The sequence below is a fragment of the Hyperoodon ampullatus genome (genome assembly GCF_949752795.1).
Source record: "Hyperoodon ampullatus genome assembly, chromosome: X".
Classification (NCBI taxonomy): domain Eukaryota; kingdom Metazoa; phylum Chordata; class Mammalia; order Artiodactyla; family Ziphiidae; genus Hyperoodon; species Hyperoodon ampullatus.
In genome coordinates, this window is record NC_136913.1 from 42540353 (window position 1) to 42563570 (window position 23218).

Genomic DNA, 23218 nt, shown 5'->3' on the forward strand with positions numbered 1-23218 from the left:
TTGAAGAGATTATAGTTGAAAACTTCCCTAATATGGGAAAGGAAATAGATAATCAAGTCCAGGAAGCACAGAGAGTCCCATACAGGATAAATCCAAGGAGAAACATACGAAGACACATACTAATCAAACTATCAAAATTAAATACAAAGAAAACATATTAAAAGCAGCAAGGGAAAACCAACAAATAACATACAAGGGAATCCCCATCAGGTTAACAGCTGATCTTTCAGCAGAAACTCTGCAAGGGAGAAAAGAGTGGCAGGACATATTTAAAGTGAGGAAAGGGAAAAACCTGCAACCAAGAATACTCTAACCAGCAAGGATCTCATTCACATTCGATGGAGAAATTAAAACCTTTACAGACAAGCAAAAGCTAAGAGAACTCAGCACCACAAAACCAGATTTACAACAAATGCTAAAGGAACTTCTGTAGGCAGGAAACACAGCAGAAGAAAAAGACCTACAATAATAAACCCAAAACAATTAAGAAAATGGTAATAGGAATATACACATCAATAATTACCTTAAGTGTAAATGGATTAAATGCTCCGACCTAAAGACACAGGCTTGCTGAATGGATACAAAAACAAGACCTGTATATATGCTGTCTACAAGACACCCACTTCAGAACTAGGGACACATACAGACTGAAAGGGAGTGGATGGAAAAAGATACTCCATGCAAATGGAAATCAAAAGAAAGCTGGAGAAGCAATTCTCATATCAGACAAAATAGACCTTAACATAAAGGCTAGTACAAGAGACAAAGAAGGACACTACATAATAATGAAGGGATCAATCCAAGAAAAAGATATAACAATTGTAAATATTTATGCACCCAACATAGGAGCACCTCAATACATAAGGCATATGCTAACAGCCATAAAAGGGGAAATAGAGAGTAACACAACCATAGTAGGGGAATTTAACACCCCACTATCACCAATGGACAGATCATCAAAAATGAAAATAAATAAGGAAACACGAGCTTTAAATGATACATTAAAAAGGATGGACTTAATTGATATTTGTAGGACATTCCATCCCAAAACAACAGAATACACTTTCATGTAAAGTGCTCATGGAACATTCTCCAGGATAGATCATATCTTGGGTCACAAATCAAGCCTTGGTAAATTTAAGAAAATTGAAATCGTATCAAGTATCTTTTCCGACCACAACGCTATGAGACTAGATATCAATTACAGGAAAAGAGCTGTAAAAAATACAAAAACACAGAGGCTAAAGAATACACTACTTAATAACCAAGAGATCACTGAAGAAATCAAACGGGACATCAAAAAATATCTAGAAACAAATAACAATGAACACACGATGACCCAAAACCTATGGGATGCAGCAAAAGCAGCTCTAAGAGGGACGTTTATAGCAATACAATCCTACCTCAAGAAACAAGAAACATCTCAAATAAACAACCTAACCTTACACCTAAAGCAATTAGAGAAAGAAGAACAAAAAACCCCAATGGCAGCAGAAGGAAAGAAATCATAAAGATCAGATCAGAAATAAATAAAAAAGAAATGAAGAAAACAATAGCAATGATCAATAAAACTAAAAGCTGGTTCTTTGAGAAGGTAAACAAAATTGAGAAAACATTAGCCAGACTCATCAAGAAAAAAAGGGAGAAGACTCAAATCAATAAAATTAGAAATGAAAAAGAAGTAACAACTGACACTGCAGAAATACAAAGGATCATGAGAGATTACTACAAGCAACACTATGCCAATAAAATGGACAACCTGGAAGAAATGGAAAAATTCGTAGAAAAGCACAACCTTCCAAGACTGAACAAGGAAGAAATAGAAAACATAAACAGACCAATCACAAGCACTGAAATTGAGACTGTGATTAAAATCTTCCAACAAGCAAAAGCCCAGGACCAGATGGCTTCTCGGGAAAATTCTATCAAACATTTAGAGAAGAGCTAACACCTTTCCTTCTCAAACTCTTCCAAAATATAGCATAGGGAGGAACACTCCCAAACTTATTCTACAAGGTCACCATCACCATGACACCAAAACCAAAGAAAGAGGTCACAAAGAAAGATAACTACAGGCCAAAATCACTGATGAACATAGATGCAAAAATCCTCAACAAAATACTAGCAAACAGACTCCAACAGCACATTAAAAGGATCATACACCATGATCAAGTGGGGTTTATCCCATGAATGCAAGGATTCTTCAATATACGCAAAGCAAGCAATGTGATACACCATATTAACAAAGTGAAGGAGAAAAACCATATGATCATCTCAATAGATGCAGAAAAAGCTTTTGACAATATTCAACACCCATTTATGATAAAAACCCTCCAGAAAGTAGGCATAGAGGGAACTTACCGCAACATAATAAAGGCCATATATGACAGCCCCAGAGCCAACATTATTCTCAATGGTGAAAAACTGAAAGCATTTCCTCTAAGATCAGGAACAAAACAAGGTTGTCCACTCTCACCACTATTATTCAACATTGTTTTGGAAGTTTTAGCCACAGCAATCAGAGAAGAAAAGGAAATAAAAGGAATCCAAATTGGAAAAGAAGAAGTAAAGCTGTCACTGTTTGCAGATGACATGATACTATACATACAGAATCCTAAAGATGCTACCAGAAAACTACTAGAGCTAATCAATGAATTTGGTAAAGTAGCAGGATACAAAATTAATGCACAGAAATCTCTTGCATCCCTATACATTAATGATGAAAAATCTGAAAGACAAATTAAGGAAACACTCCCATTTCCCATTGCAACAAAAAGAATAAAATACCTAGGAATAAACCTACCTAAGGAGACAAAAGACCTGTATGCAGGAAACTGTAAGACACTAATGAAAGAAATTAAAGATGATACAAACAGATAGAGAGATATACCATGTTCTTGGATTGGAAGAATCAACATTCTGAAAATGACTGTACTACCCAAAGCAATCTACAGATTCAATGCAATCCCTATCAAACTACCACTGGCATTTTTCACAGAAGTAGAACAAAAAATTTCAGAATTGTATGGAAACACAAAAGACCCTGCATAGCCAAAGCAACCTTGAGAAAGAAAAACGGAGCTGGAGGAATCAGGCTCCCAGACTTCAGACTATACTACAAAGCTATAGTAATCAAGACAGTGTGGTACTGGCACAAAAACAGAAATATAGATCAATGGAACAGGACAGAAAGCCCAGAGATAAACTCATGTACATATGGTCACCTTAGTTTTGATAAAGGAGGCAAGAATATACAATGGAGAAAAGACAGCCTCTTCAGTAAGTGGTGCTGGGAAAACTGGACAGCTACCTGTAAAAGAATGAAATTAGAACACTCCCTAACACCATAGAAAAAATAAACTCAAGGGCTTCCCTGGTGGTGCAGTGGTTGAGAGTCCGCCTGCCGATGCAGAGGACACAGGTTCGTGCCCCAGTCTGGGAAGATCCCATATGCCGTGGAGCGGCTAGGCCCATGAGCCATGGCTGCTGAGCCTGCACGTCCGGAGCCTGTGCTCCGCAATAGGAGAAGCCATGACAGTGAGAAGCCAGCGTACCGCAAAAAAATAATAATAATAAAATAAAATAATAATAATAATAAACTCAAAATGACTTAAAGACGTAAATGTAAGTCCAAACACTATAAAACTCTTGGAGGAAAACATAGGCAGAACACTCTATGACATAAATCACAGCAAGATCGTTTTTGATCCACCCCCTAGAGAAATGGAAATAAAAACAAAAATAAACAAATGGGACCTAATGAAACTTAACAACTTTTGCACAGCAAAGGAAACCATAAAAAAGATGAAAAGATAACCATCAGAACGGGAGAAAATATTTGCAAATGAAGCAACAGACAAAAGATTAATCTCCAAAATTTACAAGCAGCTCATGCAGCTCAAAATCAGAAAAACAAACAACCCAACCCAAAAGTGGGCAGAAGAACTAAATACACATTTCTCCCAAGAAGATATACAGACTGCCAACAAACACATGAAAGAATGCTCAACATCACTAATCATCAGAGAAATGCAAATCAAAACTACAATGCAATACCATCTCACACCGGTCAGAATGGCCAGCATCAAAAAATCTACAAACAATAAGTGCTGGAGAGGGTGTGGAGAAAAGGGAACCGTCATACAGTGTTGGTGGGAATGTAAATTGATACAGCCACTATGGAGAACAGTATGGAGGTTCCTTAAAAAGCCACAAATAGAACTACCATACGACCCAGCAGTCCCACTACTGGGCATATACCCTGAGAAAACCATAATTCAAAAAGAGTCATGTACCACAGTGTGCATTGCAGCTGTACTTAGAACATCCAGGACATGGAAGCAACCTAAGTGTCCATCAACAGATGAATGGATAAAGAAGATGTGGCACATATATACAATGGAATATTATTCAGCCATAAAAAGAAACGAAATTGAGTTATTTGTAGTGAGGTGGATGGACCTAGAGTCTGCCATACAGAGTGAAGTAAGTGAGAAAGAGAAGAACAAATACCGTATGCTAACACATATATATGGAAACTAAAAAAAAAAGAGAAAATGTCATGAAGAACCTAGGGGAAAGATGGGAATAAAGATGCAGACCTAGTAGAGAATGGACTTGAGGATACAGGGAGGGGGAAGGGTAAGCTGGGATGAAGTGAGAGAGTGGCATGGACATATATACACTACCAAATGTAAAATCGATAGCTCGTGGGAAGCAGTTGCATAGCACAAGGAGATAAGCTCGGTGCTTTGTGACCACCTAGAGGGGTGGGATAGGGAGGGTACGAGGGAGGGACATGCAAGAGGGAAGAGATATGGGGATATATGTATATGTATAACTGATTCACTTTGTTATAAAGCAGAAACTAACACACCATTGTAAAGCAATTATACTCCAATAAAAACGTTAAAAAATAAACCCCACAAAACTAAAAATAGAACTACCATACAACCCAGCAATCCCCCTACTGGGCATACACCCTGTGAAAACCATAATTTAAAGAGTCATGTACAACAATGTTCACTGCAGTCTATTTACAATAGCCAGGACATGGAAGCAACCTAAGTGTCCATCGACAGATGAATTGCTAAAGAAGATGTGGCACATATATACAATGGAATATTACTCAGCCATAAACGGAAACAAAATTGAGTTATTTGTAGTGAGGTGGATAGTCCTAGAGACTGTCATACAGAGTGAAGTAAGTCAGAAAGAGAAAAATAAATACCGTATGCTAACACATATATATGGAATGTAAAAAAAAAGTTCTGAAGAACCTAGGGGCAGGACTGGAATAAAGACAGATACATAGAGAATGGACTTGAGGACATGGGGATGGGGAAGGGTAAGCTGGGATGAAGTGAGAGAGTGGCATGGACATATATACACTACCAAATGTAAAATAGACAGCTAGTGGGAAGCAGCCCCGTAGCACAGGGAGATCAGCTCAGTGCTTTGTGACCACCTAGAGGGGTGGGATAGGGAGGGTACAAGGGAGGGACACGTAAGAGGGAAGAGATATGGGGATATATGTATATGTATAGCTGATTCACTTTGTTATAAAGCAGAAACTAACACACCATTGTAAAGCAGTTATGCTCTAATAAAGGTGTTAAGAAAAAAATAATAGTCTGGGGGCTTCCCTGGTGGCACAGTGGTTAAGAATCTGCCTGCCAGTGCAGGGGACACGGGTTCAATCCCTGGTCCAGGAAATCCCACATGCCGCAGAGCAAATAAGCCCATGTGCCACAACTCCTGAGCCTGCACTGTAAAGCCTGGGAGCCACAACTACTGAAGCCTGTGCACCCTAGAGCCCACGTGTCACAACTACTGAGCCCACGTGCCACAACTACTGAAGCCCACACGCTCTAGGGCCCATGTGCTGCAAGTACTGAGCTACATGCTGCAACTACTGAAGCCCGCGCACCTAGAGCCTGTGCTCCGCAGCAAGAGAAGCCACCACAATAAGCCTGTGCACCACAGCGAAGAGTAGCCCCTGCTCACTGCAATTAGAGAAAAGCCCGTGCACAGCAACGAAAACCCAATGCAGCCATAAAAATTAATTGATTAATAAAATAAAAATAATGGTCTGGGGTCTCTTAGCTGAATATAAAAAATTGAGAAGGAAGTGGGGATAGTGGTCAATGAGGTTGGAAAATAGAGAGGATTTGAACCAGTGGCTGAAAGGAGAGGGAATTGTGGACAAAAAGCAGGATGCCTGAGCTAGTGATTTCAGAGGTGGAGTCGTTGCTGTGATGAAAAAGACTAGAGGAGAAGATCTTTGGAGATATTTTCACTTTTCCAGTTTGAACACCTTCCCTGGTGGAGATGAGTGCATTTTCTTTCTAACCTCATTAACCTTACAACACCTTCCCCAAGGGGGTGTTCATTATCCTCCCGAAACAGAGCAAAAAGTAACGTTTTTAGTTCTCTTTTGGATTTCAGGCACTCTAAGCTTAATCTGCCTCTTGGACTTCCTGTCACTTTTTCATCCATCCTTGAGTACATGTTCCTCCTTATGGGTCCTTTTATTTTATTTTTTTTAACTTTTTATTTCATATTGGAGTATAGCCGATTAATTATGTTGTGATAGTTTCAGGTGCACAGCAAAGGGACTCAGCCATACATACACATGTATCCATTTTCCTTATGGGTCCTTGTAAACACTGAGCTCCTGAGAAATTCCACCATCCTACCACTCTGATTCTGTAAATGTCTTTTGCTCATGTGTCATAATAGGCTAGGTTATTCTGTGCTAACAAAGGACCCCAAAATCTCAGGCTGGAAGGTATGGAGGCACTAAAACTTATCCGCATTTTACAATGAGTAAACTGATCTTCAGGGTGTCTGTAAAACGTGCATGGCCCTCAGCGGGCAAAACCCTAGGAAGACAACGCTTATATTTCCGCAAAGACTACACCTTAACAATTAAATGCTCTGCGTGAACGCAGTTGTGCTTCCAATTCCTCTGGACCACGAGGCACTATGCAATCTGCATCTTTATGCTAGTGGAGAAGGGCTCCCATCCAGAACTCAGTAACACCCACCCCGGGGCTGACGGGGGCGCTGGATATAGATAGTGACCAGGGGCCCCATTCTAAATAGTGTGGAGGCGAGTCTGCTTACGACAGAGATGGTCAAGCTGGGGACATAAAACAGGAGAGACAGTGGAGTTCTCTGGGTGGGGTCCACGTCCTGTCACTGGGTACATTCTGTACACACGAGCCCCTCCCTTGCCTGCACTCAACTCATGAAGACTTGACTTCATCACGGAGGGGTTGGGGAAAGGTGGGGTCTGGCTCCGTGTGCCCCAGCCGTCGTCCCCCACCCCGCGGCAACCCCTCCCAGATCTGGCAGAGCCCTGGACGAACCCCAGCGGGTAGAGAGGCGGGGAGAAGCTGCGGGGTGGAAGGCGGGGCGGGCCGCTGCCTAGCCGGCCAATAGGCGGCTCTCCAGTGCAGAGCCTGGAGAGGGCAGGGGATTCGCCACTAGCACCACCGCCTCCAGAGTTTCCCTTGTGGATGCACAGCCCCAGTGACTCCGCTCCTCCCCGCGCAGAGGGGCCCCAAGAGGCCGGAGGAGCGCACTCGGGACGGGATTTCCGAGGAAAGGGAGAGGAAGGGCGCCCCACCCGCTCTGGAGGGGTTCCGTGAACGATGAAGGGCCGGCGGCGGCGGCGGCGCCGAGAGTACTGCAAGTTCGCGCTGCTGTTGGTGCTGTACACACTGGTGCTGCTGCTTGTCCCCTCTGTCCTGGACGGTGGCCGCGACGGGGACAAGGGCGCTGGGCACTGCCCGGGCCTGCAGCGCAGCCTGGGAGTGTGGAGCCTGGAGGCGGCGGCGGCGGGCGAGCGCGAGCAGGGCTCGGAGGCGCGGCCCGCCGCGGAGGAGGACGCGGGCTGGTCCCCCAGGTCCCAGGGCAACCTCAACGGCGCCGTCGGGGAGGCGGCATCTCGCGAAAAGCAACACATCTATGTACACGCCACCTGGCGCACGGGCTCGTCGTTCCTGGGCGAGCTCTTTAACCAGCACCCGGACGTTTTCTACTTGTACGAGCCCATGTGGCATCTGTGGCAGGCGCTGTATCCGGGAGACGCGGAGAGCCTGCAGGGCGCGCTGCGCGACATGCTGCGCTCGCTCTTCCGCTGCGACTTCTCGGTGCTGCAGCTGTACGCGCCGCCGGGGGATTCCGCCGCGCACGCCCCGGACGCGGCCAATCTCACCACGGCCGCCCTCTTTCGCTGGCGGACCAACAAGGTCATCTGCTCGCCGCCGCTGTGCCCCGGCGCGCCCCGGGCCCGCGCCGAGGTCGGCCTCGTCGAGGACACCGCCTGCGAGCGCAGCTGCCCACCCGTGGCTCTCCGAGCCCTGGAGGCCGAGTGCCGCAAGTATCCGGTGGTGGTCATCAAGGACGTGCGCCTCCTCGACCTGGGCGTGCTGGTGCCCCTGCTGCGCGACCCCGGCCTCAACCTGAAGGTGGTGCAGCTTTTCCGCGACCCGCGGGCCGTGCACAACTCGCGCCTCAAGTCTCGGCAGGGGCTGCTGCGCGAGAGCATCCAAGTGCTGCGCACCCGCCAGAGGGGCGACCGCTTCCACCGCGTGCTGCTGGCGCACGGCATGGGCGCTCGACCCGGGGGCCCGTCCCGCGCACTGCCTGCCGCCCCGCGCGCCGACTTCTTCCTGACCGGCGCGCTCGAGGTGATCTGCGAAGCCTGGCTACGCGACCTACTGTTCGCGCGCGGCGCGCCAGCTTGGCTACGGCGCCGCTACCTGAGGCTGCGCTACGAGGACCTGGTGCGGCAGCCGCGCGCCCAGCTGCGCCGCCTGCAGCGCTTCGCCGGGCTGCGCGCGCTCGCCGCGCTCGACGCCTTCGCGCTCAACATGACGCGCGGCGCGGCCTACGGCGCGGACCGGCCCTTCCACCTGTCGGCGCGCGATGCCCGCGAGGCCGTGCACGCCTGGCGCGAGCGCTTGAGCCGAGAGCAGGTGCGCCAGGTGGAGGCCGCATGCGCCCCAGCCATGCGCCTGCTTGCTTACCCTCGCAGCTGGGAAGACGGTAACGCTGAGCCGTCCGAGGACGAGGAGACGCCGCCGGAGACGGAGGCCGACGGCGCCACGTAGCCCCGCTCCCGCGCCCCCGGGACGGATCCGGGTAAGGTGGCCCCCGGCAGGGTAGGGTCAGGAAAGGGTCTTGGGGAGCTTGGATCAGCCTTCACGGGGAGGGGAGTGATGCCATCTCAGATCGATCTCACCTGATGAAAATAGATCCGAGCGGTAGGGGAAGTCCAGCTGGGAGCATTTGGGAGAGTCATTGGGATCTCTAGCATAGCTCCCTGCCTTCTCAGAGGAAGACCCAGAGAAGCGAGAGGTTAATTATGGCTAAGGCGGAACGCAGGTCTCCACACTACCAGTTTCCCCTATGCAGTAAAAGGTAGGATCGTCTGTGGAGAATGAGGAATGGGGGAAGGAGAGGGAAGAGGGATATCACGGGTCTGAGCAGAATAGAGAAGGTTTGAAAGTTACAATGAAACTTGAGACTGGGAATTGACATGAAAAGTACAGAATTTCGGGGACCATATGAGGTCCATGATTATGATTTTATCTTGATGTCACTAGGTCCTGTGGGGAAACCTTTTGCAGCAGTGTTTGCAGGCACAGGGAAAACCAAAAGCAAAATTGGGGGGAAAGTTATTGACTCTTATCCTACCTACCCCTAATCTGTTTCATATTTCTTTGCCTCTGCCTCTCTCACGTGCAGACTCCGAGCCTTTCTTTCGGATTTACCAAACATACAGTCATAGGCCTCTCTTGCAACAGCTTTTGCACATGTGTGTGCCTCAGGCTCTGGTATACTGGCGTGGAATGGACTTTGCTTTCCCCTGGCTCGAGGGGTGGCTCCCCCCACCTCCCACCTCCGTCCCCAATGGCTGGCGCTCCCAGGATATTTGACCATATTCCGTTCGCGTCAGGTCACAAAAGCTGCCTGGTCTGCTTCCTCTGGTGCGGCCAGAACCTCAGGGCTGGGCTTCCCTCACTCTGCCGGATCCGCTTGAGAGATGGAACCTTGGATTGGCAGTAGCAGCTTTGGCTGTGACTGCTGAAGGAGCTTTGTGAAAAGACATTCCCTTTCCGCACCCCCCCCCCCATTTTTTCCCTTTCTCTGTAAAGCATATATCCTAAGATATCCTAAGATGCCAAAATGGGGCTTAAATGATCTCAAAATGTGTTCAGTGTCTGGGTAAGTCTATGGCCTGTTCATTGGGATGAGGGAAGTTTGTTCTACGTGATGTTGACCTCAGGAGTCTAGTTAGTGGCATGGGAATGCGATTTCCCAAACTTTGTGTGAGCTGGAAGAGTGCAGCCTTCTGCACTGTGCAGTCCAGAGGAGGAAAAGCAGTGCCGGGTGGGCGGAAATGACTTAAGTTTCCATTCATTAGTTTATAGTGTAATTCAGTATTCCTCTGGGATGAAGCTCTGAGGACAATAGTCGAAGACGTTAATGAAGATGGATTTTGTTGTTGTGAATAGAGCCAGGGTTTCAGAGTGATTTCGGAAGCTGATTTTTCTCCTAGTGATCAAGTGGTTTTCTTAGTCAGTTTCTGTAATTGCTTAGGAAGTCTGTGTTCTTTCCTGATTTCCAGAGTGAAGGTAAAAGACACAGGGTGACTTGTCACATTTTAACAAAAACATCCTTTCATCTGCTAATCCTGTATTTACAGATGTAACATAATGGGTCTCCAATCCTCCTTCACGGGTCTGAGGGAACGCCTCTCGAGGACAAATGGCTGCAGCATTTTATGGTTTTAAGAATTGACAATCTCCCAGAAACTTTGACTCTTTTTTTTTCATTTTTACTAACATTTGGCACTGACTGGGGTGTGAGGTAAGAAAGTGAATAGACAGGATGGTTAGAGGACACAGTCTTCATCCTCTAGGAGGCTGGAGTCTGTGTACGTGACAGTGACTATGGGGCCAGACATCGGTGCTGCTGTTTGGAAGAGCTGATGGGGCTTCCTTTGCAGGGCTGCAGGGACATTTGGGAACAAGCTTTAAGCTCTTTCAAACTGGTGACTGAGCTCTTCCTCCCACATTTCTGCTGGAATTATCGGGCACTTACCATGTCACCACCAACCAGTGGATTTATCAAAATGCTTGTATTTCTGGTTCCGAGAAAGATAATGTTACCAACCAACTGATGAGTTTCCAAAAGTCTGTCACGCTCCACTCTAGGAATGGGAAGGGGATGGATCCTCAGGTGCCATGTGTTGAGTTAGGCATTGTGGATATATCATTACTGTGACTGTCGATGAAAATAATCAATAAACAATCTATAATAAGAATAGAAAAGAGTTTTATTTGAGCCAAACTGAAGACTATAGCCCCGAAGACAGTCAGATAACTTTGAGGAACTGCTCCGGAGAAGCTTGGTTTTCAGACCAGTTTTACATATTGTCAGAACAAAGAACACTAAGCAACTCAGGGATCCGTTCCTTCAAGGTTTCCAAAAACAAACAGACAAACAAAACAAAACAAAACAGATCAGCACGTACACCAGGAGCCAGTATGTCCTCAGCACCTGGGAAGGGAGCCTTATCATCGAAGGAGTACCAGCAGTGGCATCCCAGGAAGGAAGGCATTTAATCTGTATTTTTAACGCAGACATTCTTTACTCCTAGTCAATGCGCCCTTTTCTTTAATAATTAAAGTAGAAGTACCATGTACTTTTTTTTTTTTTATTTTTTATTTTATTTTATTAGTTTCTGCTTTATAACAAAGTGAATCAGTCATACATATACATCTGTTCCCACATCCCCTCCCTCATGCATCTCCCTCCCTCCCACCCTCCCCATCCCACCCCTCCAGGCGGTCACAAAGCACCGAGCTGATCTCCCTGTGCTCTGCGGCTGCTTCCCACTATCTATCTACCTTACGTTTGGTAGTGTATATATGTCCATGCCTCTCTTTCCCTTTGTCACAGCTTACCCTTCCCCTTCCCCATATCCTCAAGTCCATTCTCAAGTAGGTCTGTGTCTTTATTCCCGTTTTACCCCTAGGTTCTTCATGACATTTTTTTTTTTAAATTCCATATATATGTGTTAGCATACGGTATTTGTCTTTCTCTTTCTGACTTACTTCACTCTGTATGACAGACTCTAGGTCTATCCACCTCATTACAAATAGCTCAGTTTCGTTTCTTTTTATGGCTGAGTAATATTCCATTGTATATATGTGCCACATCTTCTTTATCCATTCATCCGATGATGGACACTTAGGTTGTTTCCAGCTCCGGGCTATTGTGAATAGAGCTGCAATGAACATTTTGGTACATGTCTCTTTTTGAATTATGGTTTTCTCAGGGTATATGCCTAGTAGTGGGATTGCTGGGTCATATGGTAGTTCTATTTTTAGTTTTTTAAGGAACCTCCATACTGTTCTCCATAGTGGCTGTACCAATTCACATTCCCACCAGCAGTGCAAGAGTGTTCCCTTTTCTCCACACCCTCTCCAGCATTTATTGTTTCTAGATTTCTTGATGATGGCCATTCTGACTGGTGTGAGATGATATCTCATTGTAGTTTTGATTTGCATTTCTCTAATGATTAATGATGTTGAGCATTCTTTCATGTGTTTGTTGGCAGTCTGTATATCTTCTTTGGAGAAATGCCTATTTAAGTCTTCTGCCCATTTTTGGATTGGGTTGTTTGTTTTTTTGCTATTGAGCTGCATGAGCTGTTTATAAATTTTGGAGATTAATCCTTTGTCAGTTGCTTCATTTGCAAATATTTTCTCCCATTCTGAGGGTTGTCTTTTGGTCTTGTTTATGGTTTCCTTTGCTGTGCAAAAGCTTTGAAGTTTCATTAGGTCCCATTTGTTTATCTTTGTTTTTAGTTCCATTTCTCTAGGAGGTGGGTCCAAAAGGATCTTGCTGTGATTTATGTCATAGAGTGTTCTACCTATGTTTTCCTCTAGGAGTTTGATAGTTTCTGGCCTTACATTTAGGTCTTTAATCCATTTTGAGCTTATTTTTGTGTATGGTGTTAGGCAATGATCTAATCTCATACTTTTACATGTCCCTGTCCAGTTTTCCCAGCACCACTTATTGAAGAGGCTGTCCTTTCTCCACTGTACATTCCTGCCTCCTTTATCAAAGATAAGTTGGCCATATGTGCGTGGGTTTATCTCTGGGCTTTCTATCCTGATCCACTGATCTATCTTTCTGTTTTTATGCCAGTACCACACTGTCTTAATTACTGTAGCTTTGTAGTATAGTCTGAAGTCAGGCAGCCTGATTCCTCCAGCTCCGTTTTTCGTTCTCAAGATTGCTTTGGCTATTCGGGGTCTTTTGTTTTTCCAAACAAATTTTGAAATTTTTTGTTCTACTTCTGTGAAAAATGCCAGTGGTAGTTTGATAGGGATTGCATTGAATCTGTAGATTGCTTTGGGTAGTAGAGTCATTTTCACAATATTGATTCTTCCAATCCAGGAGCATGGTATATCTCTCCATCTATTTGTATCCTCTTTAATTTCTTTCATCAGTGTCTTATAATTTTCTGCATACAGGTCTTTTGTCTCCTTAGGTAGGTTTATTCCTAGATATTTTATTCTTTTTGTTGCAATGGTAAATGGGAGTGTTTTCTTGATTTCATTTTCAGATTTTTCATCATTAGTGTACAGGAATGCCAGAGATTTCTGTGCATTAATTTTGTATCCTGCTACTTTACCAAATTCATTGATTAGCTCTAGTAGTTTTTCGGTAGCATCTTTAGGATTCTCTATGTATAGTATCATGTCATCTGCAAACAGTGACAGCTTTACTTCTTCTTTTCCAATTTGGATTCCTTTTATTTCCTTTTCTTCTCTGATTTCTGTGGCTAAAACTTCCAAAACTAGGTTGAATAAGAGTGGTGAGAGTGGGCAGCCTTGTCTTGTTCCTGATCTTAGTGGAAATGGTTTCAGTTGTTCACCATTGAGGACAATGTTGGCTGTGGGTTTGTCATATATGGCCTTTATTATGTTGAGGAAAGTTCCCTCTATGCCTACTTTCTGCAGGGTTTTTATCATAAATGGGTGTTGAATTTTGTCGAAAGCTTTCTCTGCATCTATTGAGATGATCATATGGTTTTTCTCCTTCAACTTGTTAATATGGTGTATCACATTGATTGATTTGCGTATATTGAAGAATCCTTGCATTCCTGGAATAAACCCCACTTGATCATGGTGTATGATCCTTTTAATGTGCTGTTGGATTCTGTTTGCTAGTATTTTGTTGAGGATTTTTGCATCTATGTTCATCAGTGATATTGGCCTGTAGTTTTCTTTCTTTGTGACATCCTTGCCTGGTTTTGGTATCAAGGTGATGGTGGCCTCGTAGAATGAGTTTGGGAGTGTTCCTTCCTCTGATATTGTTTGGAAGAGTTTGAGAAGGATGGGTGTTAGCTCTTCTCTAAATGTTTGATAGAATTCGCCTGTGAAGCCATCTGGTCCTGGGCTTTTGTTTGATGGAAGATTTTTAATCACAGTTTCAATTTCAGTGCTTGTGATTGGTCTATTCATATTTTCTATTTCTTCCTGAGTCAGTCTTGGTAGGTTGTGCATTTCTAAGAATTTGTCCATTTCTTCCAGGTTGTCCATTTTATTGGCATAGAGTTGCTTATAGTAATCTCTCATGATCTTTTGTATTTCTGCAGTGTCAGTTGTTACTTCTCCTTTTTCATTTCTAATTCTACTGATTTGAGTCTTCTCCCTTCTTTTCTTGATGAGTCTGGCTAATGGTTTGTCAATTTTGTTTATCTTCTCAAAGAACCAGCTTTTAGTTTGGTTGATCTTTGCTATCGTTTCCTTCATTTCTTTTTCATTTATTTCTGATCTGATCTTTATGATTTCTTTCCTTCTGCTAACTTTGGGGGTTTTTTGTTCTTCTTTCTCTAATTGCTTTAGGTGCAGGGTCAGGTTGTTTACTCGAAATGTTTCCTGTTTCTTAAGGTGGGATTGTATCGCTATAAACTTCCCCCTTAGAACTGCTTTTGCTGCGTCCCATAGGTTTTGGGTCGTCGTGTCTCCATTGTCATTTGTTTCTAAGTATTTCTTAATTTCCTCTTTGATTTCTTCAGTGATCACTTCGTTATTGAGTAGTGTATTGTTTAGCCTCCATGTGTTTGTATTTTTTACAGATCTTTTCCTGTAATTGATGTCTAGTCTCATAGCATTGTGGTCGGAAAAGATACTTGATACAATTTCAATTTTCTTAAATTTACCAAGGCTTGATTTGTGACCCAAGATATGATCTATCCTGGAGAATGTTCCATGAGCACTTGAGAAAAATGTGTATTCTGTTGTTTTTGGGTGGAATGTCCTATAAATATCAATTAAGTCCATCTTGTTTAATGTATCATTTAAAGCTTGTGTTTCCTTATTTATTTTCATTTTGGATGATCTGTCCATTGGTGAAAGTGGGGTGTTAAAGTCCCCTACTATGATTGTGTTACTGTCGATTTCCCCTTTTATGGCTGTTAGTATTTGCCTTATGTATTGAGGTGCTCCTATGTTGGGTGCATAAATATTTACAATTGTTATATCTTCTTCTTGGATCGATCCCTTTATCGTTATGTAGTGTCCTTCTTTGTCTCTTCTAATAGTCTTTATTTTAAAGTCTATTTTGTCTGATATAAGAATTGCTACTCCAGCTTTCTTTTGATTTCCATTTGCATGGAATATCTTTTTCCATCCCCTTACTTTCAATCTGTATGTGTCTCTAGGTCTGAAGTGGGTCTCTTGTAGACAGCATATATATGGGTCTTGTTTTTGTATCCATTCAGCCACTCTGTGTCTTTTGGTGGGAGCATTTAGTCCATTTACATTTAAGGTAATTATTGATATGTATGTTCCTATTCCCATTTTCTTAATGGCTTTGGGTTCGTTATTGTAGGTATAGTCCTTCTGTTGTGTTTCTTGCCTAGAGAAGTTCCTTTAGCATTTGTTGTAAAGCTGGTTTGGTGGTGCTGAACTCTCTCAGCTTTTGCTTGTCTGTAAAGGTTTTAATCTCTCCATCAAATCTGAATGAGATCCTTGCTGGGTAGAGTAATCTTGGTTGCAGGTTTCTCTCCTTCATCACTTTAATTATGTCCTGCCACTCCCTTCTGGCTTGTAGAGTTTCTGCTGAGAGATCAGCTGTTAACCTGATGGGGATTCCCTTGTGTGTTATTTGTTGTTTTTCCCTTGCTGCTTTTAATATGATTTCTTTGTGTTTAATTGTTGACAGTTTGATTAATATGTGTCTTGGCGTATTTCTTCTTGGATTTATTCTGTATGGGACTCTCTGTGCCTCCTGGACTTGATTAACTATTTCCTTTCCCATATTAGGGAAGTTTTCAACTATAATCTCTTCAAATATTTTCTCAGTCCCTTTCTTTTTCTCTTCTTCTTCTGGAACCCCTATAATTCGAATGTTGGTGCGTTTAATGTTGTCCCAGAGGTCTCTGAGACTGTCCTCTGTTCTTTTCATTCTTTTTTCTTTATTTTTCTCTGCATCAGTTATTTCCACTATTTTATCTTCCACCTCACTTATCCGTTCTTCTGCCTCAGTTATTCTGCTATTGATCCCATCTAGAGTATTTTTCATTTCATTTATTGTGTTTTTAATCGATGCTTGATTCATCTTTAGTTCTTCTAGGTCCTTGTTAACTGTTTCTTGCATATTGTCTATTCTATTTCCAAGATTTTGGATCTGGGAAATAGAATCTTGGATCAGCTTTACTATCATTATTCTGAATTCTTTTTCAGGTAGACTGCCTATTACCTCTTCATTTGTTAGGTCTGGTAGGTTTTTATCTTGCTCCTTCACCTGCTGTGTGTTTTTCTGCTTTCTCATTTTGCTTATGTTACTGTGTTTGGGGTCTCCTTTTTGCAGGCTGCAGATTCGTAGTTCCCGTTGTTTTTGGTGTCTGTCCCCCGTGGCTAAGGTTGTTTCAGTAGGTTGTGTAGGCTTCCTGGTGGGGGGGACTAATGCCTGTGTTCTGGTGGTTGAAGCTCGATCTTGTCTTTCTGGTGGACAGGTCCACGTCTGGTGGTGTGTTTTGGGGTGCCTGTGGCCTTATTATGTTTTTAGGTATCCTCTCTGCTAATGGGTGGGGTTGTGTTCCTGCCTTGCTAGTTGCTTGGCATAGGGTGACCAGCACTGTAGCTTGCTGGTCGTTGACTGAAGCTGGGTGCTGGTGTTGAGATGGAGATCCCTGGGAGATTTTCGCTGCTTGATATTATGTGGAGCTGGGAGGTCTCTTGTGGACCCGTGTCCTGAAGTTGGCTCTCCCACTTCAGAGGCACAGCACTAACTCCTGGCTGCAGCACCAAGAGCCTTTCATCCACCCGGCTCAGAATAACAGTGAGAAAAAGTAGAAAGAAATAATTAGTAGAAGAAAGAAAGAGAGATTGAAAGAAAGGAAGAAGGGAAGGAAGGAAGGAAGAAAGAAAGAAAGGAGGGAGGGAGGAAGGATGGAAAGAAAGGAAAGAAAGGAGGGAGGGAGGGAGGAATGAAAGCAAAAGGAAGAGTGAATGGAAGAAGAGAGGGAGGGAGGGAGGAAGGAAAGAAAGAAAGAAAGACAGGAGGGAGGGAGGGAGGGAGGAAGGAAAGAAAAAGAAAGTGGAAAGAAGAAGGGTGGGAGGGAGGGAGGGATGGAGGAAAGAAAAAGAAAGAAGGAAAGGAGGAGCGGAGGGAGGGAGGGAGGAAGGGAAGGGAGGAAAAAAAGAAAGAGCAGGTAAAGTAAAATAGAATAAAGTATGAAATATAGTAGCGTTATTAAAATTAAAAAGTAATTATTGAAAAAAAACACGGACCGAAAGAACCCTGGGACATATGGTGGAAGCAAAGCTATACAGAGAGAATCTTACACAGAAGGTTACACATACACATTCACAAAAAGAGAGCAGGGGGAAAAATCAAAAATCTTGCTCTCCAAGTCCACCTCCTCGATTTGGGATAATTCGTTGTAAAAAGAGGAAAAGGGCGAAAAGTCTGAAATCTTGCTAAGTCCACCTCCTTAATTTGAGATAATTCGTTGTAAAAAGAGGAAAAAAAAAAGGGGGGGGGGAAAGTCTTAAATCTTGTCCTCAAGGTCCACTTCCTCAATTTGGGATGATTCGCTGTCCATTCATGCACTCCACAGACGCAGGGCACATCAAATGGACCGTGGAGCTTTAATCCGCTGCCTCGGAGGCTGCACAGAGAGATTTCCCTGTCTCTGCTCTCACAGCTCCCGGGTCTCAGCCTTGGACCTGGCCCCGCCTCTGCGCGTAGGTCGCCGGAGGGCGTCCGTTCTTCGCTCAGACAGGACGGGTTTAAAGGAGCCGCTGATTCGGGGGCTCTGGCTCACTCAGGCAGAGGGGAGGGAGGGGAATGCCCTCTCCTCGCGCACCAGGCAACAAAAGGGAAAAAAGTCTCTTGCCTCTCCGGTAGCTCCAGACCCTTTCCCCGGACTCCCTCCGGGCTAGCACTAACCCCTTCCGGGTCTCTTCCTGCCGCCAGCCCCCGACCTCTCCCTGCGCTCCGACTGAAAGCCGATACCCGAGCCTCAGCTCCCAGCCCCGCCCGCTCTGGCGGCCGAGCAGACAAGTCTCTCGGGCTGGTGTGTGCCTGAGGGCACCGATCCTCTGTGCCAAAATCTCTCTGCTTTGCCCTCCACACCCCTGTTGCTGTGCTCTCCTCCGCTACTCCGAAGCTTTCCCCCTCCGCCACCTGCAGTCTCCGCCCGCGAAGGGGCTTGTAGTGTGTGGAAACCTTCCCTCCTTCACGGCTCCCTCCCACTGGTGCAGGTCCCGTCCATATCCTATTGTCTCTGTTTATTCTTTTTTTCTTTTGACCTACCCAGGTATGTGGGGAGTTTCTTGCCTTTTGGGGGGTCTGAGGTCTTCTGTCAGCGTTCAGTAGGTGTTCTGTTGGAGTTGTTCCACGTGTAGATGAATTTCTGATGTATCTGTGGGGAGGAAGGTGATCTCCGCGTCTTACTCTTCCGCCATCTTCCTCCGGCTCCCCTACCATGTACTTTTGATAGGCCACAAACAGGCTGTTTTAGTTAGCATCACATTTGGGTTAAATCATGTATAAGCCAGAATGACTTCCCCATACCTCCATATGTGAACATTTCTTTCATCATGACATATTATCAGTTTTACAGATGAGAAATCAGAGATTCAGAGAAGTCAGGTACCTTGCCCAAAGTCACACCTGGGCTGCTGGGCTGCTGAGCTGAGTGTTAGACCCCAGAGCTCAGAATCTCTCCATTATAACACACCCTCACCTGCCCCCCCTTTACCGTCCCCTGGCACCCTTTTGGCACTGCAGCCAGGCTTAGTGGCTAGTCTAGGGTGAGAACCACACTTAGCTTTATTACTAACAAACACTGAACAAACCAATAAAATATCCCTGAGCACTGCCAACAGCACCTACACGGGAGAGCCCCTGACTCTATAGCCGTCCTCCTCATGGCTGTCCTTCGCTTGGGGCACCTGAGCACCCTTGGGGCACCCTTGGCTCAGCAGTGAAGAGGGACTGCATGTGAATTAACCTGAGTGACTTCTGGATGCTCCAGACCTGACAGCCAGGATTTGGCAGGGAGGGAGTCAGTGCGCTTTTTTTCAGGGCTGGATGGGGACCGCAGCACCAAACCAAGTCACCGAGGACCCCAGGCCCTTTTCATCATTTTTTTTTTTTTTTTTTTTTTTTTTTTTTCTGTATGCGGGCCTCTCACTGTTGTGGCCTCTCCCGCTGCGGAGCACAGGCTCCGGACGCGCAGGCCCAACGGCCATGGCTCACAGGCCCAACCGCTCCGCGGCATGTGGGATCTTCCCAGACCGGGGCACGAACCCGTGTCCCCTGCATCGGCAGGCGGACTCTCAACCACTGCGCCACCAGGGAAGCCCCCCCTTTTCATCTTTTCCATCTTCTTGGCTTTCATTCACCAACTTATCTTCCCACTGTCACAAGATGGTAACCTCAACAAGAAGCATCACTTCCTCACCCAACCACACAGGGTTGTGAAAATGCAGAAAGGAAGGAAGGTGGCTACTAAGGGGTAGCGTTTTCCCTCATGTATCTCTCTTTCCTCCAATCTGGTTATAAAACCATCCCCAGAACCCCCTACCCCAGTCGACTTCCTTTTATGTCTCACTGGCTAGAACTGGGTCACGTGTTCTGCCCTAGTCCAGTAGTTGGTGAGAGGGAAGGGGGTTGTCATGATTGGCTTAGACCAGCGGGTTCTCAGCCCTGGCTGAACATTACAGTCACCTGAGGAGCTTTTTTGTTCTTATGTCAATATTAAAAAAACTCCATCCTCAGAGATTCTGATTTAATTGGTCTGGGGTGGGATCCAGTTATATAATTTCTGTATAATCCCCCAGGGGATTGGATAGTGCAGCCAAAATTGAGAGCCACCTACTTGGACCAGTCATGCTTCATCCCCTGGGCTGAGCCCTTGCCACTGGAACAAGATGAGGATGCGGACTAAAGTTGATGAGCAGTGAACTGTCTGCCATAGTCATTTATGTGAAAGAACTTGGAGCTGTGAAATACCAAGCAGCTGTAGGGTGTGAATATGGAAACGTCTTAAATTATTCACGGCTCCATTTATCACCCCCTCACATTCCTTCAAATGCTTTGTTGTCTGTATCTCCTTATCTATAATCCATCATGGTACACTATCCACTACCATTCTGAACAGACTCATGTGCTGTCCTGTCCTTTTCAGCATGTATCCGTTTGACCTCTGCCCTTGGTAGGACCCAAGATATCATTTCATTAGGCATTTAAGACATCTTGGTCTTTGCTCTTCACAAGATAGATGGACCCTCTGAATGAAATTAGGAAGGGAGGTAAGTGCAATGTAACCGAAACCCCAACAATCAGAAAGCATTCTTTCTAAGGAAATCATCCAAACAAAAAGAAATGAGCAGCCATCACCAAATCCCTAACAAAGCATTTTGAAAGTCATTCTATTTTAGTAAAGCCAAATGGCTTATGTATAAAAATCACTGAAAGGGAAATCTCTTGCTTAAACAGCAGTCTGTACTGCTAAAGAACAGGCATTTGTTAAACATTGTTCCTGCCTAGAATTTCTCATTCAACAAAATTTGTTCAAATTCCTAATTGTAGTAAAAGAATGAAACTAGAACACTCCCTAACACCATGCACAAAAATAAACTGAAAATGGATTAAAGACCTAAATGTAAGGCCAGACACTATAAAACTCTTAGAGGAAAACATAGGCAGAACACTCTATGACATAACTCACAGCAAGGTCCTTTTTGACCCACCTCCTAGAGAAATGGAAATAAAAACAAAAATAAACAAATGGGACCTAATGAAACTCCAAAGCTTTTGCACAGCAAAGGAAACCATAAACAAGACGAAAAGACAACCATCAGAATGGGAGAAAATATTTGCAAATGAAGCAACTGACAAAGGATTAATCTTCAAAATTTACAAGCAGCTCATGCAGCTCAATATCAAAAAAACAAACAACCCAACCCAAAAATGGGCAGAAGACCTAAATAGACATTTCTCCACAGAAGATATACAGACTGCCAACAAACACATGAAAGGATGCTCAACATCACTAATCATTAGAGAAATGCAAATCAAAACTGCAACGAGGTGTCATCTCACACCAGTCAGAATGGCCATCATCAAAATATCTAGAAACAAGAAATGCTGGAGAGGGTGTGGAGAAAAGGGAACACTCTTGCACTGTTGGTGGGAATGTAAATTGATACAGCCACTATGGAGAACAGTATGGAGGTTCCTTTAAAAACTAAAGATAGAACTACCATATGATCCAGCAATCCCCCTACTGGGCACATACCCTGAGAAAACCATAATTCAAAAAGCGTCATGTACCACAATGTTCATTGCAGCACTATTTACAATAGCCAGGACATGGAAGCAACCTAAGTGTCCATTGAGAGATGAATAGATAGAGAAGATGTGGCACATATATACAATGGAATATTACTCAACTATAAAAAGAAACGAAATTGTGTTATTTGTAGCGAGGTGGATGGACGTAGAGACTCATACAGAGTGAAGTAAGTCAGAAAGGGAAAAACAAATACCATATGCTAACACATATTTGGAATCTAAAAAACTGGTTCTGAAGAATGTAGGGGCAGGACAGGAATAAAGACACAGATGTAGAGAATGGACTTGAGGACACGTGGAGGGGGAAGGGTAAGCTGGGACGAAGTGAGAGAGTGGCATGGACATATATATACTACCAAATGTAAAATAGATAGCTAGTGGGAAGCAGCCGCATAGCACAGGGAGATCAGCTCGGTGCTTTGTGACCACCTAGAGGGGTGGGATAGGGAGAGTGGGAGGGAGACGCAAGAAGGAGGAGATATGGGGATGTATGTATATGTATAGTTGATTCACTTTGTTATAAAGCAGAAACTAACACACCATTGTAAAGCAATTATACTCCAATAAAGATGTTAAAATAATTCCTAATTGTAAATTAATGTAGGTACTGTGTTCAAACCAGAGGGCTAGAAGTTAGGATGCTGTGTGTGTGTGTGTGTGTGTGTGTGTGTGTGTATGTATGTGTGTACATATAGATAGGTACTTGAGTGGCAGGCATGCAGTAAGGTGAGAGCAATTTTTTAAAACACATCCACATCCAAATTATTATTGCCCCCTTGTGAGGTTAGTGCTGCCTTTGACCAAGACATTCTTGGAGCTCCCCCTTGGGGCTGCCTTCCCAGGCAGGACCCCCTCAGTTCATGGTGGATTTAGCGTTTAGGAAAAATCAAGGCTCATCAAATGTGGCGAGTGAAGCAGGGGAGGAGGCTGGTCCTGCGAACTGAGGTGTGGCCATAGAGTAGTAGCAGAGTCACTCCCTGGCTCATATGAAATCAGTTTTTATATTAGGGTACAGGAACCCAGGCATCAGAGCCTGGCTTTCCTGGTTACTACATGATCGACCTTGGCAAGTCCCTAAACCATTTTGGCTTTAGTGTTCTACCAATAAGAAGACGTGGTTGAATTAAGAGGATTTACAAGTTTTCTTGGCACTAAGTGGGTGTGTGTGTGTGACATTTATCGAGTGCCTATTTTGTGTACTGTGTTACTAGCTTAGTGCATGTTGTCCAAGTTAGTCCTCATCTTAGCTTTATGAGGTACATAGTATCCCCATTGTATGGATGGTGAAACAAGCTCAGAGAGGTTGGGTAAT

General features: G+C 44.4%; 1 protein-coding gene across 1 annotated transcript in view; it reads left to right on the plus strand.

Moving 5' to 3' along the window:
* Positions 1 to 7658: 7658 nt before the first annotated feature.
* The window catches only part of CHST7 (carbohydrate sulfotransferase 7), a gene marked incomplete at its 5' end in the record, with an annotated part of 33144 nt that continues 17584 nt past the window's right edge, over positions 7659 to 23218 (plus strand). Inside the window, one exon of the mRNA XM_079727570.1 lies at positions 7659 to 9153. Coding sequence (XP_079583696.1) covers positions 7659 to 9122 — 1464 coding nt within the window. The 3' untranslated portion in view covers positions 9123 to 9153. The remainder of the gene's footprint in view (positions 9154 to 23218) is intronic.